At 37.2% G+C, this 22,106-nt stretch overlaps 1 protein-coding gene across 2 annotated transcripts in view; it reads left to right on the forward strand.

The window, feature by feature from the left end:
• RAP1B (RAP1B, member of RAS oncogene family) overlaps positions 1 to 13,640 on the forward strand; it is a 40,985-nt gene extending 27,345 nt beyond the window's left edge. The window contains exons 2-8 of one of the 2 annotated variants that reach the window (XM_006147288.3): positions 2,768 to 2,850; positions 4,153 to 4,221; positions 5,841 to 5,897; positions 7,012 to 7,152; positions 9,015 to 9,158; positions 9,794 to 9,910; positions 12,386 to 13,640. In XM_006147288.3, the coding sequence (XP_006147350.1) occupies positions 2,794 to 2,850; positions 4,153 to 4,221; positions 5,841 to 5,897; positions 7,012 to 7,152; positions 9,015 to 9,158; positions 9,794 to 9,880 (555 nt within the window). In that variant the 5' untranslated portion in view covers positions 2,768 to 2,793 and the 3' untranslated portion in view covers positions 9,881 to 9,910; positions 12,386 to 13,640. Of the gene's footprint in view, positions 1 to 2,767; positions 2,851 to 4,152; positions 4,222 to 5,840; positions 5,898 to 7,011; positions 7,153 to 9,014; positions 9,159 to 9,793; positions 9,916 to 12,385 lie in introns of those variants that run through there. The other variant, XM_027771365.1, reaches the window with a different exon arrangement.
• Positions 13,641 to 22,106: the final 8,466 nt, after the last annotated feature.

A 22,106-nucleotide genomic window follows, 5' to 3' on the forward strand; every position in this document is an offset into this window, starting at 1 on the left:
CCTCCCCGGGGGGGGTGATTTCTCGCTTTCTATCTCTCTCTCTCTCTCTGTCCGGCGAGCGCACACGTGCCCTATAGCAAAATCCTCTCCCAAAAAAAAGAAAAATGACAGAAATAGTTGCATTTGAAAAATTAGTGTAGATAATGTTTCAAGTTCAATAGTAGGACTTTTATTAGAAAATATTAGAATTTCTAGTTTTCCTTAGAAATGTAATTGATTTTCTTCATCTGCAATTACAGCTTATTAGATAATGTGCATCATGCTTCTTATTTGGGCAAGCGTTTAAGTGCCTACTTGATGTGGAAGTAGCACGTTTTTGCAGATCAAGTATAAGTATCTTACAGTGGCACTGTTGATAACACTTCTAAACTAATTTTTGCATAGATGCTATGCTCTTTGCTGTTTAGCCATCCCAGGAAACTGAGGATCTGGGAGACCCTTGTTGGTTAATATAATTGGTTAGTTTATAGATTAAAGGTTAGTGTAAATATACTATATTTGCAGATTAATCCTTATGCAGACACCTTATTAATTAGCAAATTCTTTACAAATAACTTCCAAATTGCATTAGTTTTTACATACCAGTACTATTGTTCACAAGTAGCACTTAAAGAGAACGCACATAAACCAACAAAATTCCATCATCTGTGTTGGAAATTTAAATTAGGAATGTTTTAGCCTAGGCTGATAGCACCACAATTTTAGGGACAATGTTTAAACAGTAGCTCTCCCTCATTGCTACATAACTTCATTTAACTTTTTCTGATGGTGTTGCCTTAAGCTTGAAACTTGTTAGTCTAAGATTTCTTTTTAGAGTTGATTATAAAATGTTTTTTATCATTCTTCAGCCTCTCTTAAAATGGTAACTCATAGCAATAATACTTCCTGATAGAACTCTTAATTTTCCTCTGTATCCTTTGGTTTTGGCTTTAGTTTTTGTTTTCTGCTAATAAAGAAGTGGATACAAACCAGCACCCTTATGAGAATGCAATGGTTTATTTGTGGCATGCCAGTTAAAGTACTTAAAACTGGGGCCAGCAGGTGGCATGGTTGTTAAGGCCCTGGACTCCCACGTGGCTAACCACAGTTCGAGTCCCAGACCTGACAGCTTGCTTCCTCCCTCCCTCTCATGAGTGCATGTGCCCTGTAGCAAATTTAATAATAATATAAATTCTTTTTTAAAAGTGCTTAAAACTTGGGACCAGTAGTTAGTGTAATGGCTATGTCACTGGACTCCCATGTAGTCGACCGCGGTTCGCGTCCCGGACCGAGTGGCTTAAAACTCATGCCGGGCGAGTGTGCATGTGTGCCCAAGATCCCAAGAGGAGAATAGAGGAGAACGGATTGCTGCATGGCCATCCCCCCCGGGGGGTGATTTCTCACTTTCTGTCTCTATTTATCTCTGTCTGTCTGGCGAGCACACACGCCCTATAGCAAAAACCTCTCAAAAAAATTGTTTTATTAACTTTATTTGTTTATTATTTAAAAAGTTTGACCAGAGAGGGCAGAGCAAGAGAGATTGAAAGAGAAAAAGCAAACCGCCAGGTCCAGGACTCGAACCGTGGTCCACCATGCAGGAGTACATTGCCCTTAGCCACCACTCCACCTGCTAGCCCCTATTTTGTTTTGATTTCTACAGTTTCATCATACTGAATATGGAAACTTCAGACTTTTTACAGTCTAATAACTCACATTCTTCAGGTCAGCCTGATTCTAGACCATGTTCAGGCTTCTTGTCTATATCTCTGCCCCCCATTTGTAGTAGAGAATTTTGTCCTGGTTTCTCTGCCAACTCCTTTATTTTTACCATTCATCTATTCCAGGGGTTGACCAGATAATAAATACTTTATTCTTTGTGGTTAACTGCCTATCTCTGCTGTAATAGTCATGAAAGAAAAGACTGATAGTACAGATGAATGGGTGTGGTTGTGTTCCAGTAAAAGTTTATGTAGCAAAACAGGTAATAGGCTTGATTTATTTTCAGACCTTAACCCTATCCCATGCATCTTTCTGGGACAAAAGCTCAATGAAGGCAGGGATTTTTGTCTTTTTTTGGTCATTGAGTGTATCTGTGCATTTAGTAGGCACTCAGCTATTTGTGGTTCCTGGTTTCCGGTGGTTCATAAGATGTTACATTTGTTTCTTGTTCTTGTTTTAGGATGGTTTCTGAGAATGTAGGGGTAGACATGTCTGTCACTGTCATCTTGTCAATAGTTGAATACCCTTTATGGCAATTTTTCAGCTTTCATTTGTTAATATGTTAATATTAATATGTTACTCGAAGTTAGAATAGATCCAAAAACAATGTCTATAGGGAACCAGCAGTTAGCATAATGGCTATGTCGCTGGACTCCCACGTAGTCGACCACGGTTCATGTCCCGGACCCGGTGGCTTAAAACTCACGCCGGGCGCGTGTGTGCGCGTGCCCAAGATCCCGAGAGGAGAATGGAGGAGAAGGGATTGCGGCGTGACCATCCCCCCTGGGGGGTGATTTCTCACTTTCTGTCTCTATGTCTCTCTCTGTCTGTCTGGCGAGCGCACGCGCCCTACAGTGAAAATCTCTCAAAAAAAAAAAAAAAAAAAACCAGTGTCTATAATAATGTAGTTTCTTTTACCTTTGAGCATCCTTTAGTTATTTTGTTTACAGGATGCTCCATATTTGTGTGGTATAATAATCATTTTAAATACATCTATTTGCTTGAATGTCTAGAATTACATGAATACAAAGACTTAAGAGTTTTTTTCTCTCTCTCTTTTCTTTAAAAGGTACTAGGTTTTGACAAATTTGCATCATGCGTGAGTATAAGCTAGTCGTTCTTGGCTCTGGAGGCGTTGGAAAGTCTGCTCTGGTAAGTCTTTCTCATAGTACCTGAGCTTTGACCCAGATCATTCCTTTTCTGTTGAGTTTTAAGTTTTGATTGTTTTTATTAAAGTGAAATGCCATAATGGCTTCAGAAGCAATATAATATTTTTCTTGTAATTTTAGTCAACTTTTAGTTATAACTTGGTGGGTAACATTGTTTCTGGTTCGTTGGTTCCAGACTGATGTGAGGTATGCCAGAATATAGTTTGGGCTAAGCACAGAGACTGAGAATATATAAATATGTGTCTGTTTGCATTACAGAGCCAGATAGGAATGAATTTTGGTCTTTCTCCTCATGAGTAAGCTTCTACTATATATTTTTATGTTAGAAAATATCAAAAGGCTTTCAAATATTTTGTTTGTCTAGTTATGTATCATTTTAAAAGCCATGTTTTCTGCTTCAAGAAATAGTACATATAGCAAGAGAGATGGGGGAGGGTTACCGAAGAAGAGAAATTCATGAGAAATAGCTTGATGAGTAAGTTGTTTGGAGTTTAGCAAAGCACTTCGTAAGAAGATAGATGACCTTGGAGCTGGCAGGTGGCGTGGTGGTTAAGGGCGCTGGATTCCCACATGGTCGACTGTGGTTCGAGTCCTGGACCTGGAGGCTTTCTCTCTCTCTTTCAATCTCTGTCCTTCTCTGGTCAAATTGAAATAAATGAATAAATAAATAAAGCTAAATGAAATAATTCTTTTTTAAAGTAGATAGATGACCTTTTTTTTTTCTCCCTAGAGAGAGAAACTGTCTTATCTAGCCATGTAGAATGGCTACCTAATACGAAACTTGATATGCTTGAATCAAGCAGACACACACATGCAAAGTGGCATGAACTACCTTTTTATTTGTATCCAAAGTGATAAGGAGGTGTGTTGAGTATGAATGTGTGTGTATATGCAACAGTCAGCAAATTCAGATTTTTTTTTGGAAAGGTTTTTGCTATAGGGCACATGCACTTGCCAGAAAGACAGAGAGAGACAGAGATAGAAAGCGAGAAATCACCCCCCAGAGGGGATGGCCATACTGCACTCCCTTCTCCTCCATTCTCCTCTCGGGATCTTGGGCACGCACGCACACGCGCCCGGCATGAGTTTAAGCCACCGGGTCCAGGACTTGAACCACTGTCAGCTACGTGGGAGTTCAGCGACATAGCCATTACGCTAACTGCTGGCCCCCAAATTCAGATTCTTAAGTCAGTGGTATAACTACACGAAATCATTAGTTTAAAATTTATAGATTTGGAATTATTCTTTTCTTTGGAAGTATAATGATATGTTAATTTTTTTATAGACTGTACAATTTGTTCAAGGAATTTTTGTTGAAAAATATGATCCTACGATAGAAGATTCTTATAGAAAGGTATGTGTTTCTTTAGAAGAACTTTTGCTTTTGATTGTAACATAACTATAAATACTTGATTTTAACTTTGTTTTTAGTGTCGTATACAGAGTAGAATAAAGAGTTAATTTATAAAATTAGTGGGAAAACTCACAGTTGATATCCTGTCATTGCATGTTTATCAATTTAGGAAGAATCATAAAGACATAATTCTCTCTCTTTCTCTCTCTCTCTTCACATATACATTAACTCACTAAAATAAGTTTGTCCTGACTCCAACATTGTAATTTGACATAGAAACTTAAGAGCCAGGCCATCCATTTCAAATAGCAGTCCCCTGTTTCTCCCAGCCCTCTAGAAAGACTGAAAAGTTTTAAGTCTCTGTCTCCCCCATATATTTTTAAAGTTTATTTATTTCCTTCAAGAAAGAAGAAGAGACAGAGGCAGGCACCTTTGATAGGATCTTCATTCCACAGTTCTCCATGCAGCCTGTAGCCAGCCAGAATGATGAGTACACACAAAATGTTCAGGTAGACCCATGATATGAACCTGGAGCTTTCCCAGATGGCCACCCTGTGCTACCATGCACCTAGCTTTTTTATTCTTTTTAAGTTTATTTACTTATTTCCTCCATGATAGAAAAAATCTGAGATACAGCAATCCTGACAGGGTTTCTGCACCACAGTCCATCCACACCCCCACCTTAGCCAGCCTAGATCATGGGCATACATGTATCCAGCATATTCAAGAAGGTCTCACAAAAACCAACAACTTCTCATGTGGTTCTGACTTGCAGAGCACCACATGCCACAACATTGTCTCTTACTTCATTTTTTCCTATAGGTAGTCATACAGAAATCTCCCTAACCTGCCTGCTTATTAAAGCACTGAGCAGTGCACTGAGAAAGTGCCACTGCTCACAGTAGAAAGGTGCATTTCTATGTCCAGTAACACAGCATGTGATATTGAAACAACGATCAGACATTTTTAGCGTTAGTAAGGTGTGAGTTGTCTTCCCACCATTATATAGCAGCCAGCCTAGCCCCTGCAGTTGTGCAAATATTTTGTTTCCACTCTTTTCGTGTCCACATTATACTAAAAAAGCTGGAAATTTCTTCCTGTACTTCAGCCATGCAGCAGTATTACTTTTTTATTTGCATATGTAATTCTAAATAACTTTTTCAGGGAAATAGTAGGTGAAAAGTAACAGGGATATGTAATTTGATAGCTGCTCCCTTGTCACCAGCAATGTTATTCTAATATGGTAAATGGATACTGTTATCTAGAGAAATAAAGATACAGCTAAAGTATTATGGGAGAGTTCAGATAGACGAAATCACTTATGGTACTGTTGGAATTATTGTTGGTTTTATTTATTACTTGAGCTATTTTAAAAATATTTCTTCTTCAGAACAAAGTGCTGAGTGTTTATTTTGAGACTGGATCTTATAGGTATCCTGGTATAGACTTGAGAACATATGGTTGTAGCACCTAATACAATTTGGGGATCTATGAATCTTGATTACTTAGTTATTTTCTCACTTGTTTTGTTAAAGTATTTTTTGATACTAGCTTATAAAGATGCTACATTCTGTGTCTGTTTTTAAAAACATGAAATTTTATTTCCTTTTTTCCTCCAGCAAGTTGAAGTAGATGCACAACAGTGTATGCTTGAAATCTTGGATACTGCAGGAACGGTATGTAAACTAAAGTACCAAAATCTATGTACAGTTTGTATAGTATTGCTGTATAAATGCTAAGTACACTGTAACAAAGATGGGTTAAACTTATTTAAAAGTACTACTTGCATTAAATCTTTAAGCTGTTTTTCTTATTTCAATTTTTTTTTAATTATACTTGGTAGTTTTAGCAGGCCTATTACTGGAAAGTTCATTCAAAAATGTGTTAGAATGAAGACTAGCAGATGGCGTCTGGTTACGTCACTGCACCTCTCACATGGCCAACTGCGGTTCAAGTTTTGGACCCAGCGGCTTGAAGCTCACGCCGGGTGCATGTGTGTGCGCCCAAAATCCCGAGAGGAGAAGGGATTGTGGCATGGCCATTCCAGTGGAGGGTAGTTTCTCACTTTCTATTAGCTCTGACAAGTGCACGCACCCTATAACAAAAATCTCTCTTAAAAGAAGAAAGAAAATTTGTTAGAATAAAAATTTCCATAGTCACACTAGTAAACTTCTAAAAACAACTTAATGTATTATCATATTTCAAATAATGTAGAAAATCCTTAAGCATTAATTCATCAGTGGTTATGTGAAATATTTCGATTGGTATATTTCCTCCTCCAAAGTATTTGCAGACTAACTAGATTTGTAGAGATTTGAAGGTAAAGGGAATATTTGTTCTAGGTGTATGGTATTGAGTACAAGATATGTACCAGGCTCCTTGTTCTTATCCTCAAATGCTCACAGTCTAGTGAAAGAGGAGTAATGTGGAATATGGCGATATATATAGGTAAGCATAGTGATGGACCCCACAGAATTCTCCAGCGTCATGAGCCAGCCATGGGTAATGGGGATATGGTTAGGGTGCACTATACATGACGATGCCATAAAAGCTTTCATCAGCTTTTGGAGGCACAGTATTTCTGTTCTGCTTGAATATACTTATTGTATGTGAATCAACTTTACTATATTATTTCTTGAAATACCAGTTTTTCAAATAGTATCTAGCCATGAACTGTAATTTTAAGGAATGTTACATAATACTACAATATTCTTCATTGAATTGTGACTATAGACATTGAAAATTGTCAAATTAACTGTCATAACGTTTTTCTTCATCTTTCTTCTATAGGAACAATTTACAGCAATGAGGGATTTGTACATGAAAAATGGACAAGGCTTTGCATTAGTTTATTCCATCACAGCACAGTCCACATTTAATGATTTACAAGATCTGAGAGAACAGATTCTTCGAGTTAAAGACACTGATGATGTAAGCTGACTTTGTAATAAATGTATTTTATCTGAAGATTCTTATTACAATGGTATCCCATTTTAAAGTTTAAATTTAAACCTAATTTTAAGCTTATGTATTTTGGGAGTCTGTTTTGTCTTGTTTTAAGCCTTTTCCTTGAAAGACAAAAAAATATTAATATGTCTTTAACACTTACACATGTTTCAAATTTATATGTAAAGTGAGAAATTTCCTCCTTTCCCTTTATCCTATAAAAATTAAATATTTCACCTTTTTTGTTTTTAAGCCACACACTTAATACAGAGGAAAGAGGGCTATAGAAGGCTAATATCACTAATAAAGTAAATAATGTTCTGGCCTCAATTCTGATAGATTTGAGAGCCTCTTTAACAAGAGCCAGGCATATATATGAACATACTTCAAGCAACTAGGACAGAGGAAAAGCAGCATAATGATCATTTTTAAAGAAGAAAACAAGTACATCTGATTCTGACATTTAAGTGCCCCTTCAGAGTATGCTATAATGGAATTTAATACTGTAGGCAACTTCAAAAAGATTATTTTAATTCTTCATCATACTGTATAAGAAGATCCTTTGAAAATGGATGGGAAATGCATATTATAGAGAGACTACATGAATTTCCATTTTTCATGAACTTTTTGAAGTCCTCTCATATAATAGTGATTATCAAAATTGATCTTGCCTCTGAATTACCTATAGGATTAGTTAAAATACAGACTGCTGGATCTAGCTCCCAGAATTTTTCCTTCAGTAAGGCTAGAGTAGAGTTTAAGAATTAGCATTTCTAGTAAGTTGCCAGTTGGTATTGATGCTGCCAATGTGGGTATGCTTTAAGAACCACTGTACTGTAGTTAAAGTAGCAAATATTGTGAGATCTGGGAGACAGTCATGGTAACTGCTGCCATTTTGAGGGCTTCCAAATGAGTATTTGTTAAATATCTAATCATAAACTCTGAATATTTTTCTGAAAAGCCCTATTTCTCACTTGGATTTTTTTTTCCAAAAAAAAATTTTTAAAGCTGCTTTCTAAATGCTTTTTGATGGTTTTATAGAATAATTGGTATTTTTGCCTATACTGTATTTTTAAAAGTACAAACAACACATATTTCAAACACATGATGCCATCAATAAGTGACTTTGACTTTTTGTAAGTTAAAAGTTGACTATAATTTGTGGCTTTTTAGCTCAAGACTTATACAAGAAACTAAAGATTGTACTTTAGGAACCTTCTAAATTTCTCCTTTTTGTGTTATGCAATTAAGAATGCTAATTTGATAAGTGCATGTCAGGAAACCAGAAAATTGAGTTGATTCACACCCTTTAGAGAAACATTTTTAAATGTTGAAATATATTGGTTTTTCACAGTAACACCCATTTGCGCTTCTTTTTAAAATGTTTATGTGTTTCGTTAACTACTTTTCTAAGTTCATTGTGATATAATTTTAAAGTTTTTTTTTCCCTCTTTTATAAGTAGATCATAGCTATAGGTCTTACTCAAAAGATTCTGATTTTTATCTACATTGACCTTGTTATATCCACATTGACATAATATATATGAGAGTGCTCAGTCTATTTTTTTCTTTTTTCCTTTGGATATATTTGACCACCTCCAAGAGAAGAGAGGGCAGTGGAGATAACTGACAGTATAATAGACCTGAAAGTTAATATGTATTTTTTAAGTCTCACAGATGAACATTATTAAGGCTTTCATTTTATCGCACATCATTTGGTAGTTTTCTCTAGTGTCATATAAAAGTAGTCCTTAAGGTTGACTCTTAATAAGTCTTCTGATATGAATTTGTATAGCATACTTACTTTTTTATTATTATTTTTTTTATCCCTGCAAATACATTTTTAGGTTCCAATGATTCTGGTTGGTAATAAGTGTGACTTGGAAGATGAAAGAGTTGTAGGAAAGGAACAAGGTCAAAATCTAGCAAGACAATGGAACAACTGTGCATTTTTAGAATCTTCTGCAAAATCAAAAATAAATGTTAATGAGGTATGATCATATATACTTACAATAGCTCTTCATAGCATTCCAAATTCAAAGAGAAAAAATTGTGTATATTAAAACAACCCCAAGTAATATGTACATTGTATGAGATATGTTGCTCTTGGAAGCAAAAAAAAAAAATTTTTTTTTCTTAAAAACGTGTGTAAATAAGTCACAGTAGTATTTCGATCTCTTGTTTTAAATGCGGTTCATTAAAATTTACCATGAAAAATGAAGAGTGGACAGAAAAGATAGGGGTGGGGAAGAGAAATTAAGTCTTCAGGTGTACATGAGGGGTGTTGTGTCAACAGACTAAAATTCGGCAAGACAGCGTTAAAGTCATTATACATCAAAGATGTTTTTCTGTGCCTGATGGTAAATGTTCTAATTGAACTAAGATAAGCTCTTTTCTTCAAGTACTATTTTAAGGAGAACCGTTTTAGCCCTCCCCAAAAATAAACAAAGACCTTGGCATTTATAAGAACACCTGGTTTTACTTTTACTCCATAACAGCAGAATATCTGCTTTCTGAGGGTTCACTTATATCCGCGAAATTTTTCATTTTGTATTTTATTTTTAGACTTTTGCTTTTGGGGTATTTTTCTCTTACAAATTAAAAAGAAAAATGAATATGTTTACAGATCTTTTATGACCTAGTGCGGCAAATTAACAGAAAAACTCCAGTGCCTGGGAAGGCCCGCAAAAAGTCATCATGTCAGCTGCTTTAATGTACTAAATGCTTTGTAGCTCTGAGCCAGGTATGTTCATTTACTTTCCCTCTAACTTTTAATTGCTCAACTTCCTTAAGGACACACTATCATGAAAGTAAAGGTAGAATTTGTTTTTGTTAGTTCTGAAGAATAAATGGTAACTTTTTAAGATACTTATGAGCTAGTATGGTTAGTAGATTAATTGAAATAAATATCTTACTTACCTATCATCATTAGATATAAGGTATTCCGTGTAAGTGAATATTCTAAATAAGTTCATTCAGTGTATACTTATGCCCTGATGGGATGCTGGTATGTACAGACAACCCAGGTGTGAATAGGGCCAACCTTTTCTCCTTGCCTCTTAATTGCCTTAGGCTAATTAAGGTTTAGTGGAAGAGATTATCATAAATGTGATAAATGCTATGATAGGACAGAGCCAGTATTGTACTACTGATAAAATCTCTGACATATCTACTGTGTGTCAGCCACTCTTAAGAATACTCAAAACAGTCCTATGAAGCAAGAACTATTAAATAGTCCAATATTACAGGTGAAGGAACTGAGGCACAAAAAATTGTTACTTGTTCTAGCCCTACAGTTAGTAAATAGCACAGCCAGAATTCAGATAAGCAAGCTGGCTCCTGAGTCCATGCTTAGTAACTATACTGTAGTCACTCTACTACAGGAGCATATAATTGAGGAGTCACATCTGTCAGGTGGGGACTAGGGATGCAGAGAAAGTCTGTCAGCGGCTGCCCTGTAACATAGTGTTTAATTGTTTAACTGTATCTGCATATCAAGGTAACCAGATCACATAGCCAGTCAGGGTGCAAGAACCAGCCTGGAGTCTTGCATGCTGAGTATGCGTGTCCAGGAGTCAAAGGAGATAGAGAATTGGAGGAAAATGGATTGTAGCATGACCAGGCCCCATAGCAGGGTACCTACATGCACTCTTCATGTACACATTTTCTTTCTCTCTCTCTCTCTTTCTCTCATCCACTCACCCTCTTTCTTGTCAAAAAAATAAGGAAAAGAAAAACACCTAAGCTAATCAGATTTGGAGAACAAATAGACCATATCCCTGTTAAGTATGTAGGTTTCCCCAGGAGAGAGCACCACAAATAACACAGAGTATGAGATGGCAGACAGCATAGGAAACTGAGCTCACAACATTTTGATAAAGGTTTCAGAAACACTCGGGTTAAACGAAGTTAGTACTTGTTAAAGCAGTTATATCAGTGCCTGGCGTATAGTAACAGTTACCTATTAGCTCCTGCTGTTTGCCAACGATGTTGTATTTGATTAACATCAAACTGTGATTTCTCTGTTCTCTATTCGTGGGAACGGTTGACGTTGGTGACTGCATGCACCTGTGTTCATTAGCCCCCTACTATAATATCATAGTTCCTTTATCTTTATAGATGTTTTGTCCTATCTTCCATTTAGGGCTTCCTGTTGAGTGATATCAAGACTCATTCTAAACACCCTCTCATTCCTGACCACATGCCCATTCTTAGCAGCACACATGTGCCTGAACTCACACTCCCATCTGTTCTTTCCACTGTGCAAGAATTTAGGAAACTAGATTGCAGACTTCATCCAGACTCAGAATGAGAAGTACATTTCCAGACATTGTGACAGTTATTTTGGCAGCCACATCTATATTAACCCACATCTATATGAACAACCTTTCTGTAGTTGACAAGAAGACTGATCCCCAGGAAAAGTAAAAAAAAAAGAAAAAGAAAAGAAACATTGTTTTGACCCAGGCATGTATGCAGAAAATAGCCAAAGTAAATATATGTTGAATAGACAGTGTGTTCTGATTTTACTTCTTTTACATCTCTCAGAAATCATTTTCGCAGACCCTGATTACATGTGATTTTAGTGAATACCAGCTTTTTCTGGCATCCATTTTAGAGTTAATAGGTACGAAATTAGAAAGTATATATCTGTCCACTGTAAAGCTATAAAGATGCATCTACTTCTCTGAGCCAGGTTTTTCGCCTCGTTTATTGAAAGAGTTATGAAAAAAGGTAGCCCACCCCTCCACAATACGACATGGTCATACTGAATTCCCTTCTCCATTTTTCCACCCTGTCAGGATTTGGGGCTTGCATGTACACATGCCTGGTATGTCTCTTAAGCCACCAGAACTGGGATTTGAACCACAGTTGGCCCTGTGGGTTCCAGCTCCATTAACCACTAGGCTATGGGACTGGCCCAATCTAAAAAGTTACGTATGGTTACTTTTCCTTTTTAATCTTGGGAAGGTGGTACACAGAAATTTATACAAAGGCATTTCCCTTTCTGTTTCTAAAATTTTCATTTGACTTGCCTTTCAAGAGGTCAAGCACAGTAGACTTTTTATCTTTTGGGAATGGAAAGATGAAAATGTCCTTGCTTACACTATATTAATTTGTAACACTTGAAGACTGTTGTCTTACTATTTCCTTTGTATGTTTCAGAGTATTGTTTTCAATCCATTTCTCCATTAAGTTATTTTTTCTCTTTTGACAGGTATGAAAAACTGTTGCCCAATTCAACAGTGCCAGCATTCCAACTTTGTTAAACCTACCAACATCTTAAATGGACTTTCCTGTGGTGGTACCCTTTAAGAGGCGGATGAAAGCTACTATATCAGTTTGCACATTCTAATCACTTTCCAGTATCACAAGAGATTTTTACTTATATATTAGTCCTAGAGTATGCAGCTGGTAAAACCAGAGGCTACATCCAGTATTACTGCTAAGAGACATTCTTCATCCACCAATGTTGTACATGTATGAACATGGTGTACTGTATACTTTAACACACCCCATACTTTGTATTGGAGAGTACAATAATGTAAATCCTAAAAGCACCACTATTTTAGCATAATAAAAGAAAGTCCAAAGAGCTCCTATATAGACTACTCCAGATAACTTCGCTTCTTTGATACTTGTAGCTTATTGTAATTTTTTTTTTTAAGAAATTCAAGGTCATTATCATTGTATTGTACAAAATAAGCGCTTTGATTAACACAGCTATATAGTTTTTTTAATTTTTAAAAAACCTGTGGAGACAGTGATCTTGTCTATAAAATATGATAGTCCTTTCAGTATAATGTCTTAGATTAAAGACGTTGCCTTTAATATCTGTTGGGAAGGAAATGTCCAGACTTTTCAAATCTCCTATTATATGTTTCCTTTTTTGTTTATATAGGGAACAATGTTTATAGTCATGTGTACAGTGGGGGTCTACAACAAGAAGTGTATATTTTCAACAATTTTTTAATGATTTAACAATTTTTGTAAATCATTTTCAGGCTTCTGCAGCTGTAGATTCTCACTGTGAATCCCTTGCTTGCTCATGCATAAGTGTATTTGCAATACCAAATATACAGGTTTAGTATTTTTGCCTGTTAGTGATTGTTTCACATGTGTAACGTTTTGGTTGAGATGTTAAATGGTGGACGAGTACTGTGGATGTGGATGTGGGAAGTAATTTTAATCATGTGTAATTGGTCACAAGGCCTAATTTACAGTAACTGTTGCTGTTTTATTTAACAATGCCTTGTTGCTTTGTATGCATTAACGTTTGGGTGTAAAGATTGTGTGTCTATCCAACAGGGAGCCACAGTATTTAAATTGACCAACCTAATGTTACAACTACTTTGAGGTGGCCAAATGTAAACTAAAAGCCTTAATTAAAGTGGTGCAATTTTCTATAACTTAGCATCAGTAGTTCAATAAATTTGGATTGCCATGCAAGGGCTTGCATTATAGTTACTTGACACTTGAATGTGTTTTGTGTAATGTTTTAATAGTGCTAGTAAATAAATATGGATTTGCCTTCTTTTTAAATGTAATAGGTACATTTTACACAGTGTGGTTTTATAGTTTTAACATTTGGGCAAGCCAGGTTTATTATTATTTTAGGAATGATGAGTAAAAGTCATAGGATTTTTTTCTGGTATTTGACTATCCACATTAACCACCTTTGACCTTTTCCTTGAGAAGGAATTTTGTAAATCAAGCAATATTACTTATGAACAAATGCCTTTGAGTAATGTTCAGTAGCTCTTTGGGGTGAAGCGGGAAGGATTGAAAGTACATTGACAGATGTTACACTATGGATTTTTATATATATATATATACATATATATATATATAGGATGGAGTTATACTTAGAATATTATGGTTATAAAAATCTTTAAATGATGTGGACTCAAGTACTACTTTGTTTTTTAAAGACTGAACCTTTGTCTTATTTTATGCCCTAATTCTTTTGTGAAATTTGTAAAGAAGCTTTTAACTCAGGCCAGCCCATGACATGGTGATTAGGGCTGCTGGATTCCAAATGCCCGACTGTGCAGTTTGAGTCCTGGACCTGGCAGCTTGAGAAACATACCAGAGGCAATAGAGGCATGCTCAAAATCCCAAAAGGAGGGAGTAATGGAGAAGGGATTGTAGTGCAACCATTCCTCGTGAGTTGCATGCTCTCTCTCTCTCTCCTCCAGCAGGCATATGTAGTCTCAGGCAACATTTTTTTAAAGCAGCAGCAGCTTTTTTTTTTTTAATTCATTTTTAATTTCCCAGAGAGAGAAAGTGAGAAAGCAAGCCTCCAGGTCCGACACCCCCACGGTCAGCCTCTTGGGAGTCCAGTGCCTTAATGACAACACCACCTGCTGGACTAACAGCAACTCCTTTTAACTCAGACCTTCTCAAAGTACTTATCACCCACTGGAACAATTAATTAGTGATACCATCCAATTTAGAGGTGTCTGCTAATCCCCTAATTATATGCTGTATAAATGGAACATTTAAGAGTTTTAATTTTAAGAAGAAAAAAGGTTTTATTCATTACATAATTCAGAATTCCATGTATTGAAAGGTGGCCTAAAGAAAAAAAATGTTCTGGAAACCCCACCTAAATAGATTTACTTTGGCAGAACTTTTTTCCTGATGTTTATTTTTTCCCTGTGTGACAGAGAGGGCTACAGTGCCTCATCAAGTCCCACACTGCGATCCACCCCAACCTTAGCTAGCCCAGTGCATGTGCGCACACATGTTCAGCACACTCGGGTCTCTGTACATGAACTGGTAACCTTCCAAAGTGGGTCTACTTTGTAGAGTGTCATGTTTTATCACTGCACCACCATCTGGCCCCCAGATCTGTTTTCATTGATAGTTATTTGAGAGAAAATTAAGCCCCAAAAATATAGGGCTAGGGAACATTAAAATCATTTCAGTTTAGGGTAATCGGATAAATACGTTGACGGTACCTCCATTAATTACCTTTAATTATGTTTGTGACCTACCAACTATGTACCAGGCAGAGTTACAGGCTCTTAAGAGCAGTAAAATACTGATTACTTAGTTATCAAGAAAGTGTACAGGTCTAAGGATACAGCAGCAACAGGGATAACTGAAATTCTGCCCTCTTCTCATATATACTGTATTACAAGGTTTCTCAGCATTGTTGATACTTGGGGCTGAATAATGTTAAGGGTGCTGCCCTGTGCATTCTAGTTCTTAACAGCATCTCAAGTCTCTTCCTACTGGATGCCAATAACACCATCCCAATCCCCATGTTGCAACAACCAAAATTTCTCCAAACATTGCCAAATATCCTCCAGTTGGTTGAGCATTAAGAGAGTGATGGAGTGGACTTCAAGGGCAAAATTGCTCTATATGACAACTACTGATCTAGTGGGAAACAAATTAGTCACAGATGCCTGTTAGAGTCACAGGATGAGTGCTTTATTATAGTGAGTAAGGCTATGGGCTCTGGGACCAGATTTCCATTTTTCCATGAAGTTTTTGAAATCCCTTCATGGAAATAGGGCTGTGGTTTGTCAAAAATTCATTTTCAGGACCAGCAAGTGATGTGATGGTTAAGGCGCTGTTGACCTCAGTTCAGGTCCTGAACCTGGCAGCTTGCTTTCTCACTTTCTCTGCTGAGCATAATAATAATTATAATAAATAAAAATAATTCTTTAAGGAGAAAAGGGACCAGCAGGGGGCATGGTGGTTAAGGCACCGGACTCCCACATAGCTAACTGGTTTGAATCCTGGACCTGGTGGCTTGCTTTCTTACTTTCCCTCTCATTCTCTCTCTCTCTCTCTCTCTCTCTCTCTCTCTCTACTCAAATAATCGAAATGGGGGAGGGGAAGATAATATTTTATAATTAATATTCCTACTACTTTGTCTTAGAAACCTTGAAAGCATTAGGCTGGCAGGTGATGGGAAAGTTAAAGCAGCAGGTTCCCACGTGGCCAGCTACTCAGTTCAAGTCTCTGACCTGGTGGCTTGAAAAACACCAGGTGCATGTGTGCCCAAAATCCTGAGAAGTAAAACGGAGGAGAAGGGATTGTGGCTTGGCTATTCCCGCCAAGGGTGATACCTTTCTCTTCTCGCCAAAGGTGATACCTTTGCAGGCTTGTCCCTTAGCTATCAGGAAGCCTTAACATTGTGATATAGAAAGACTCAAAATATTTCACAAACTAAATCTGAGGCCAGCTCTATAGCATGGTGGTTAAGACAGCCAGATCCTACATGGCTGACCATGTGGTTCAGATCCTGTTCCTAGTAGTGTGCAAAATGCCGGGCACATGAGCATGCTCAAAATCCCAGCAGGCTGGAGAAGTAGAGGAAAAGAGATTGTGGTATTAGATGATGCTTTCTCTCTGTCTCTGTCTCTCTCTAGTGAGTGCACATGCTCTCTGGCCATTTTTTTTTAATCTGCTCTAGAATTGTTAAAGAGTTCATCAGTACATCTGCCATTTTATAAGAGAACTGAGAACTAAATACATGTGTCTTGAGAGAAAAAGTTGAGTCTGTGTGGGATATTTGATGATGTTATTGATGAAACTGGCTACTAAACCTAGTAAGTCTTCAGGCTTGCTATCTAAAATAAACGTATTCCTAAATAGAAGTGTTTTCTTAATGTTGCAGTTTTTAGTATTCCATGTTACACGTATTTTGAACTTGTATTCTTTTTTTTTTTTTTTTTTTTTTAGAGGTTTTTGCTATAGGGCGTGTGCGCTCGCCAGAAAGACAGAGACAGACAGACAGAAAGCGAGAAATCACCCCCCAGGGGGGATGGCCATGCCGCAATCCCTTCTCCTCCATTCTCCTCTCGGAATCTTGGGCACACATGCACATGCATCCAGCGTGAGTTTAAACCACTGGGTCCAGGACTTGAACCACAGTCTACTACATGGGAGTTCAGCGACATAGCCATTATACTAACTGCTGGTCACTGAACTTGCTTTCTTAAAACTTCCTTGTTAGTGACCTGAAGGTAACCTTAAGATTTAACAGTTTTGGGACCAGCAGATGGCATAATGGTTACATTGCTGGACTCTCACATGACTGACCATTGTTCGAGTCCTGGACCAGGAGGCTTGAAACTCAACACCATGTGTGTGTGCATCCATGCCCAAAACCCTGAAATGATTTTAGAAAATCATGCTATTATTTTTCACACGTGTGAGATTTTTTTTCATTTATAAGTAGTTAATAATTGTTCTTCCTGTTCATAGGGCGTGGCATTTATTATTATAACCCACTTTTACTTAATTTTCCTTACAGAGGGACATAAATGAGATAATTTTGCAAATTCAGCATCTGTATCTAACAGGATTTGTTTCTGGGAACCAAATAAGCACAGATAACTTACAGTATTTTGACATGAATACTAGATTCACTTAAGTTAAAAGGTTACAGCAGTTTTTAAATAGGCAGACGTCAAAAGCCTTTAATGTTTTTGCCATCTGCCATTATTACCCATTCACATTTCAATGTATAGTGAGTGTGGTAGTTTATGACCCCTGTGAGCACTAATTGCAGAAAAGGAAACTATTACTGTTCAACTTTTTACTGTGCAATATACCAGGCTTAGTGCAGAGGGAAGTAGGAAGGACTAAGTGATACAATAAACCCAGTACCTGCTGGCAAAGTGTTTAAGAAAGACCAGTTAAATAAACTGTCAGATGTAATAATTCGTATCTAACCATAATTCACTCTCTGTTATCCATGTTAAGGCAAATGACTAATAGTAAAAATTATATTTTGCTTTGACTATTTGATTTATATTTTGCCTGGACTATTTGATTTGTATTCCCAGCTATTAGATTTAGTTGACTAACAGGTCAATGGTAATTATTGAGTCATCTGAAAAGTCATGATGCATTTTTGCATAGAAAAAAAAAAAAAACAGGAAAATATTTGATGACTTTTCCGACAACCAAATAGTTGAATTCCCTGAGCAAATTAATCAGAGATGAAGAACAACAATTCCATGTGGAATCTGGCTCCCTTAACCACTAGGCTGCGGGGCCAGCCTCACCCATTAGGATGAAGTTTACTTGAATTATTTTACTGGTGGTCTTTTAAAGATAGCTAGACTTGAATGGTTGGGTCTCGGAGTTATGGACATAAGCCACTGAACCATGAATGTGAATGGAATTAATAACTGAGTGTGGGGGCTGGTAAGTGGCACAACGGTTAAGGTACTAGACTCCCACATGGCCAACTGCAGTTGGAGTCCTGGACCTGGCAGCTTGCTTTCTCACTTTCCCTTTCTCTCACTCTGTCTCTCTATCAAGTAAAACAAAATAATAATAACAATTCTTCAAGAAAAAAAGAAACTGAGTGTGGAAGAGTTTAAAAAAAAAAAAAAAGCAGTGTTGGAGTACAAGACAGGACAGAGTACAGGTCCCTTAACTTAGTGCTTAAGAGAGCTATATCCTACACCGCCAACTTCAGGTTTGAGTCCTGACCCCAGTGCTTGAGAAACATGCCATGCACGTGTGCATATATAGGTGCCCAAAGTCCCAACAAAATAAAGAGGTTGTGGCATAACCACACCCCATTGGGAGGTACTTTCTTCTCTCCCTGTCAGTCTATTTCTGATGAGCACATGCACCCATTGGCAGTTATAAGACAAACGAGCAGAGAAGAAGGCAGTTGTCATTGAAAATGCAGCATATTTGTTGACAAGGAGCAAGATACTATGTTCCTTTCTATTTAAGGTTCTTCTATTTTAATTTTTTTTATCTTAATTTGACCAGAGAAGGACAGAGCAAAAGAGAGACAGGGAAAGTGAGAAAGCAAGCTGCCATGTCTGGGACTCAAACCACAGTTGACCATGTGAGAATCCAGTGCCTTTAACCACCACACCACCTGCCAGCCCTCCTTTCTACTTTCTAATGCCATAGGCCAGTAATGTCATTCTTTATACTCATAACTTAACATCTGTCTCTTATATAGGTCTGGGCAGGGAATTGGCTACTAATCTAAGTATAGGTTAGTTTTGAAAATAGCATCCTCAAAATAACTAGGTCATCGGGAAAGTCATGACATTTTTCTATGGTTTTCTGTGCAAAAATGCATCATGACTTTCCCAACAAGACAATAGTACACGTCTGTGTATATCTGCACAGAAACTCAAGTCTGTTTCAGTCAGTGATGGCAAGCTCTAGTCAAATTCAGCTGCACTAAGGTCATAAGTCATCTTTTAAGAATTATTTTTATTACTTTTTAAATTTGCTATAGAGTACATGCACTAAACAGAGAGAGAGGGAAAGTGAGAAAGCAAGCTGCCAGGTTCTGACTGTGGTTCAGGATTTGAACCACAGTCGGCCATATGGGTGTTCAGCACCTTCACCCCCACACCACCTGCCTGCCCGAACAAGTCAACTTTGCAACATGAACCTTCACAATATTTCTGCATATTATCTGTCTAATAATGTAAACATTTTTTTTCTCATTTTTCCTAAATGGCATTATGGGGCTTAACCCGAATGTTAGGGAAATAGGTTTTTATTTTTTGTTAACTGAGTTCTCCAATATGCTAGTCTGTTTTTATTATTTTCTTTAAAAATATAGTCTTTGTCCTAGTTAAACAGTATTTTTCCTAGGGCCGCTTTAACAGATTACTACAAACTTGATGGCTTAAAGCAACAGAAATGTACTCACACAGTTCTGGAGGCAAAACTTTAAATAAAATTGTCATGAGTGCTGCACTCCTAGAGGCTCTAAGAAAACCTATTTCTTTGTGGTAAACATCACTCTAACCTCTGCCATTTATAGCTCCTTCTCACTGTAATCTAATCTCCTTTATAAGGACATTTGTGATGGTGGCATTCAGGGCCCACCAGGATGATCTCAGATCAGGGTCCTTAATCACATCTGCAAAGATCCTTTTTTTTTTTTTTTTTTGGTATAGGGCGCATGCGCTCGCCAGAAAGACAGATAGAAAGCGAGAAACCACCCCCAAGGCTACGCTGTAATCCCTTCTCCATTCTCCTCTCGGGATCTTGGGCACACACACACACACACACACGCACCCAGCATAAGTTTAAGCCACCGGGTCCAGGACTCAAACTGTGGTCGGCTACATGGGAGTTCAGCGACATAGCCATTATGCTAACTGCTGGTCCCCGCCCAGATCCTTTTTTGAAATAAGAGTTTAACATTCACAGATTTGGGGATTGAGATATGGACATGTTTTGGGGAGACATAATCAGCCTATTACACAATACTACACTAATATATTAGTAGCAGCAATAACAGAAAAATACTCCAGGATAAGCCAAACTTCTCAATTGAACAAATCCTGGGGGGCTCCCTAGTGAGATCTTGAGCACCTAGGAAAGCCCCAGAATTAAGCTACTTTACAGGGATTCTTCTGAGGGAAGCTTAAGATCAGGTCAGACTTTGATGAGTCAGTAGGTCCATTGTGGACTAGCTCCAATCCCAGAACCAGTATAGTGGGCATAGAATGCTATTGCCTATACACATCCCACAGAATTACCTTCCATTTGTATTTGTTTAAAAGGGATCTTCACAAAGTTCATGGAAAACACATTTTGAAAAATAACTGCATGGATTTCAAAAAAATTTCTGCATTAAGGGTAATACATTTTCCAGAACCCCTCCCTTCCTGGGAGCTCTATTCTTCAATCTCCTTCAGTAAACTCCCCACTTTGCTATACCAAAAGAAAAAAAAAATTGCATCAGAATAAATTTGTGCTTTATCTCTACTATTCCTTTCTACAAGCTTTTTGAAGTCCATTTGTACAACCTATCTACACTATGTATTCTATTTTTTAAGTGATGACAGAAACCCCTTCCACCAACATAGATTTAGGAGTGATATAAATAGGAAACTTTCCTTGATTTTCAGACATGTCCAGGGTTTCTTCCCTCCACCTCCCCTCATTTTTAGACAGGCATATGTGATTCATATTTGAAGAAAAAAACGTGCTTCTGAAACCAAATGGTGTCATTGATTTATAAGATTTTTTTACTTCTGTACTGAATTAAATGCTTTATTTACTGCTTTGGTGTTTGTTTTAAGAAATGGGAGGAACAGACAGGCACAAAATTAAATGGTAAAAAATCATCTGGATGGAATGAAAAACATTTGGTCAAGTCAGAGATTATTCAACCTAATGGGGTTTTGGGATTTTTATTTTTGTTAGTATAGCCAACATTAGGGATGGGGTTGGGTTTCTGTATAATCACTTCTCAAAAATGAATTTTGTTCATCTTATTTCAAGTAATGATGTAAGGAGATTATAACCATCTGTGTGGTTTACATGTTTTGAGATAACAGACTTAAAGTTCACATAAGTTGATTCAGTCATTCTCTTAACAGTTATCATAGAAAAAGTTGTCACTTCACTCATTCATTCCTTTGACTTTTCTGATAAAGCATGACTTAGATCATACAATATTTCAACTGGAGAAATAGACTTGTTAAAAAAAAGAAATAGAAGACCAGCAGGTGGCATGGTGGTTAAAACACTGGACTGCTACATGGTCAACCAGTTTGAGTCCAAGACCCAGACCTAGCAGCCTGAAAATCACACCAAGTGCATGTGTGTGTATGCCCCAGATCCCAAGAGGAGAGTAAGAGAGAAGGTACTGCATCATAGCCTTCTCCTCCAGGGGTGATTTCTCACTTTGCCTCTCTGGCAAGAGAACATGTCCTATGGCAAAAATTTTTAAAAAGAGAAAGAAAAAAGGAAGAAAGAAAAAACAGGCTACTTTATTAGGCTAATATGGCACTGCTGCTTCTGAAATACATTTTGAGTATCTTGTAGAAACTGAACTATCTGGTCATTACTACTTAGCAAATACCTAACAGCTAGCTCTTAATTTTTTACAAACAAAAAACATTAGCAATTATCATACCACTGATTTATTTCACTACTCCTTTCAAAGGACGTCACTAAAAAGGGAGTGG

This window comes from Tupaia chinensis, unplaced genomic scaffold, assembly GCF_000334495.1.
Source record: "Tupaia chinensis unplaced genomic scaffold, TupChi_1.0 Scaffold000208_1, whole genome shotgun sequence".
NCBI lineage: Eukaryota > Metazoa > Chordata > Mammalia > Scandentia > Tupaiidae > Tupaia > Tupaia belangeri.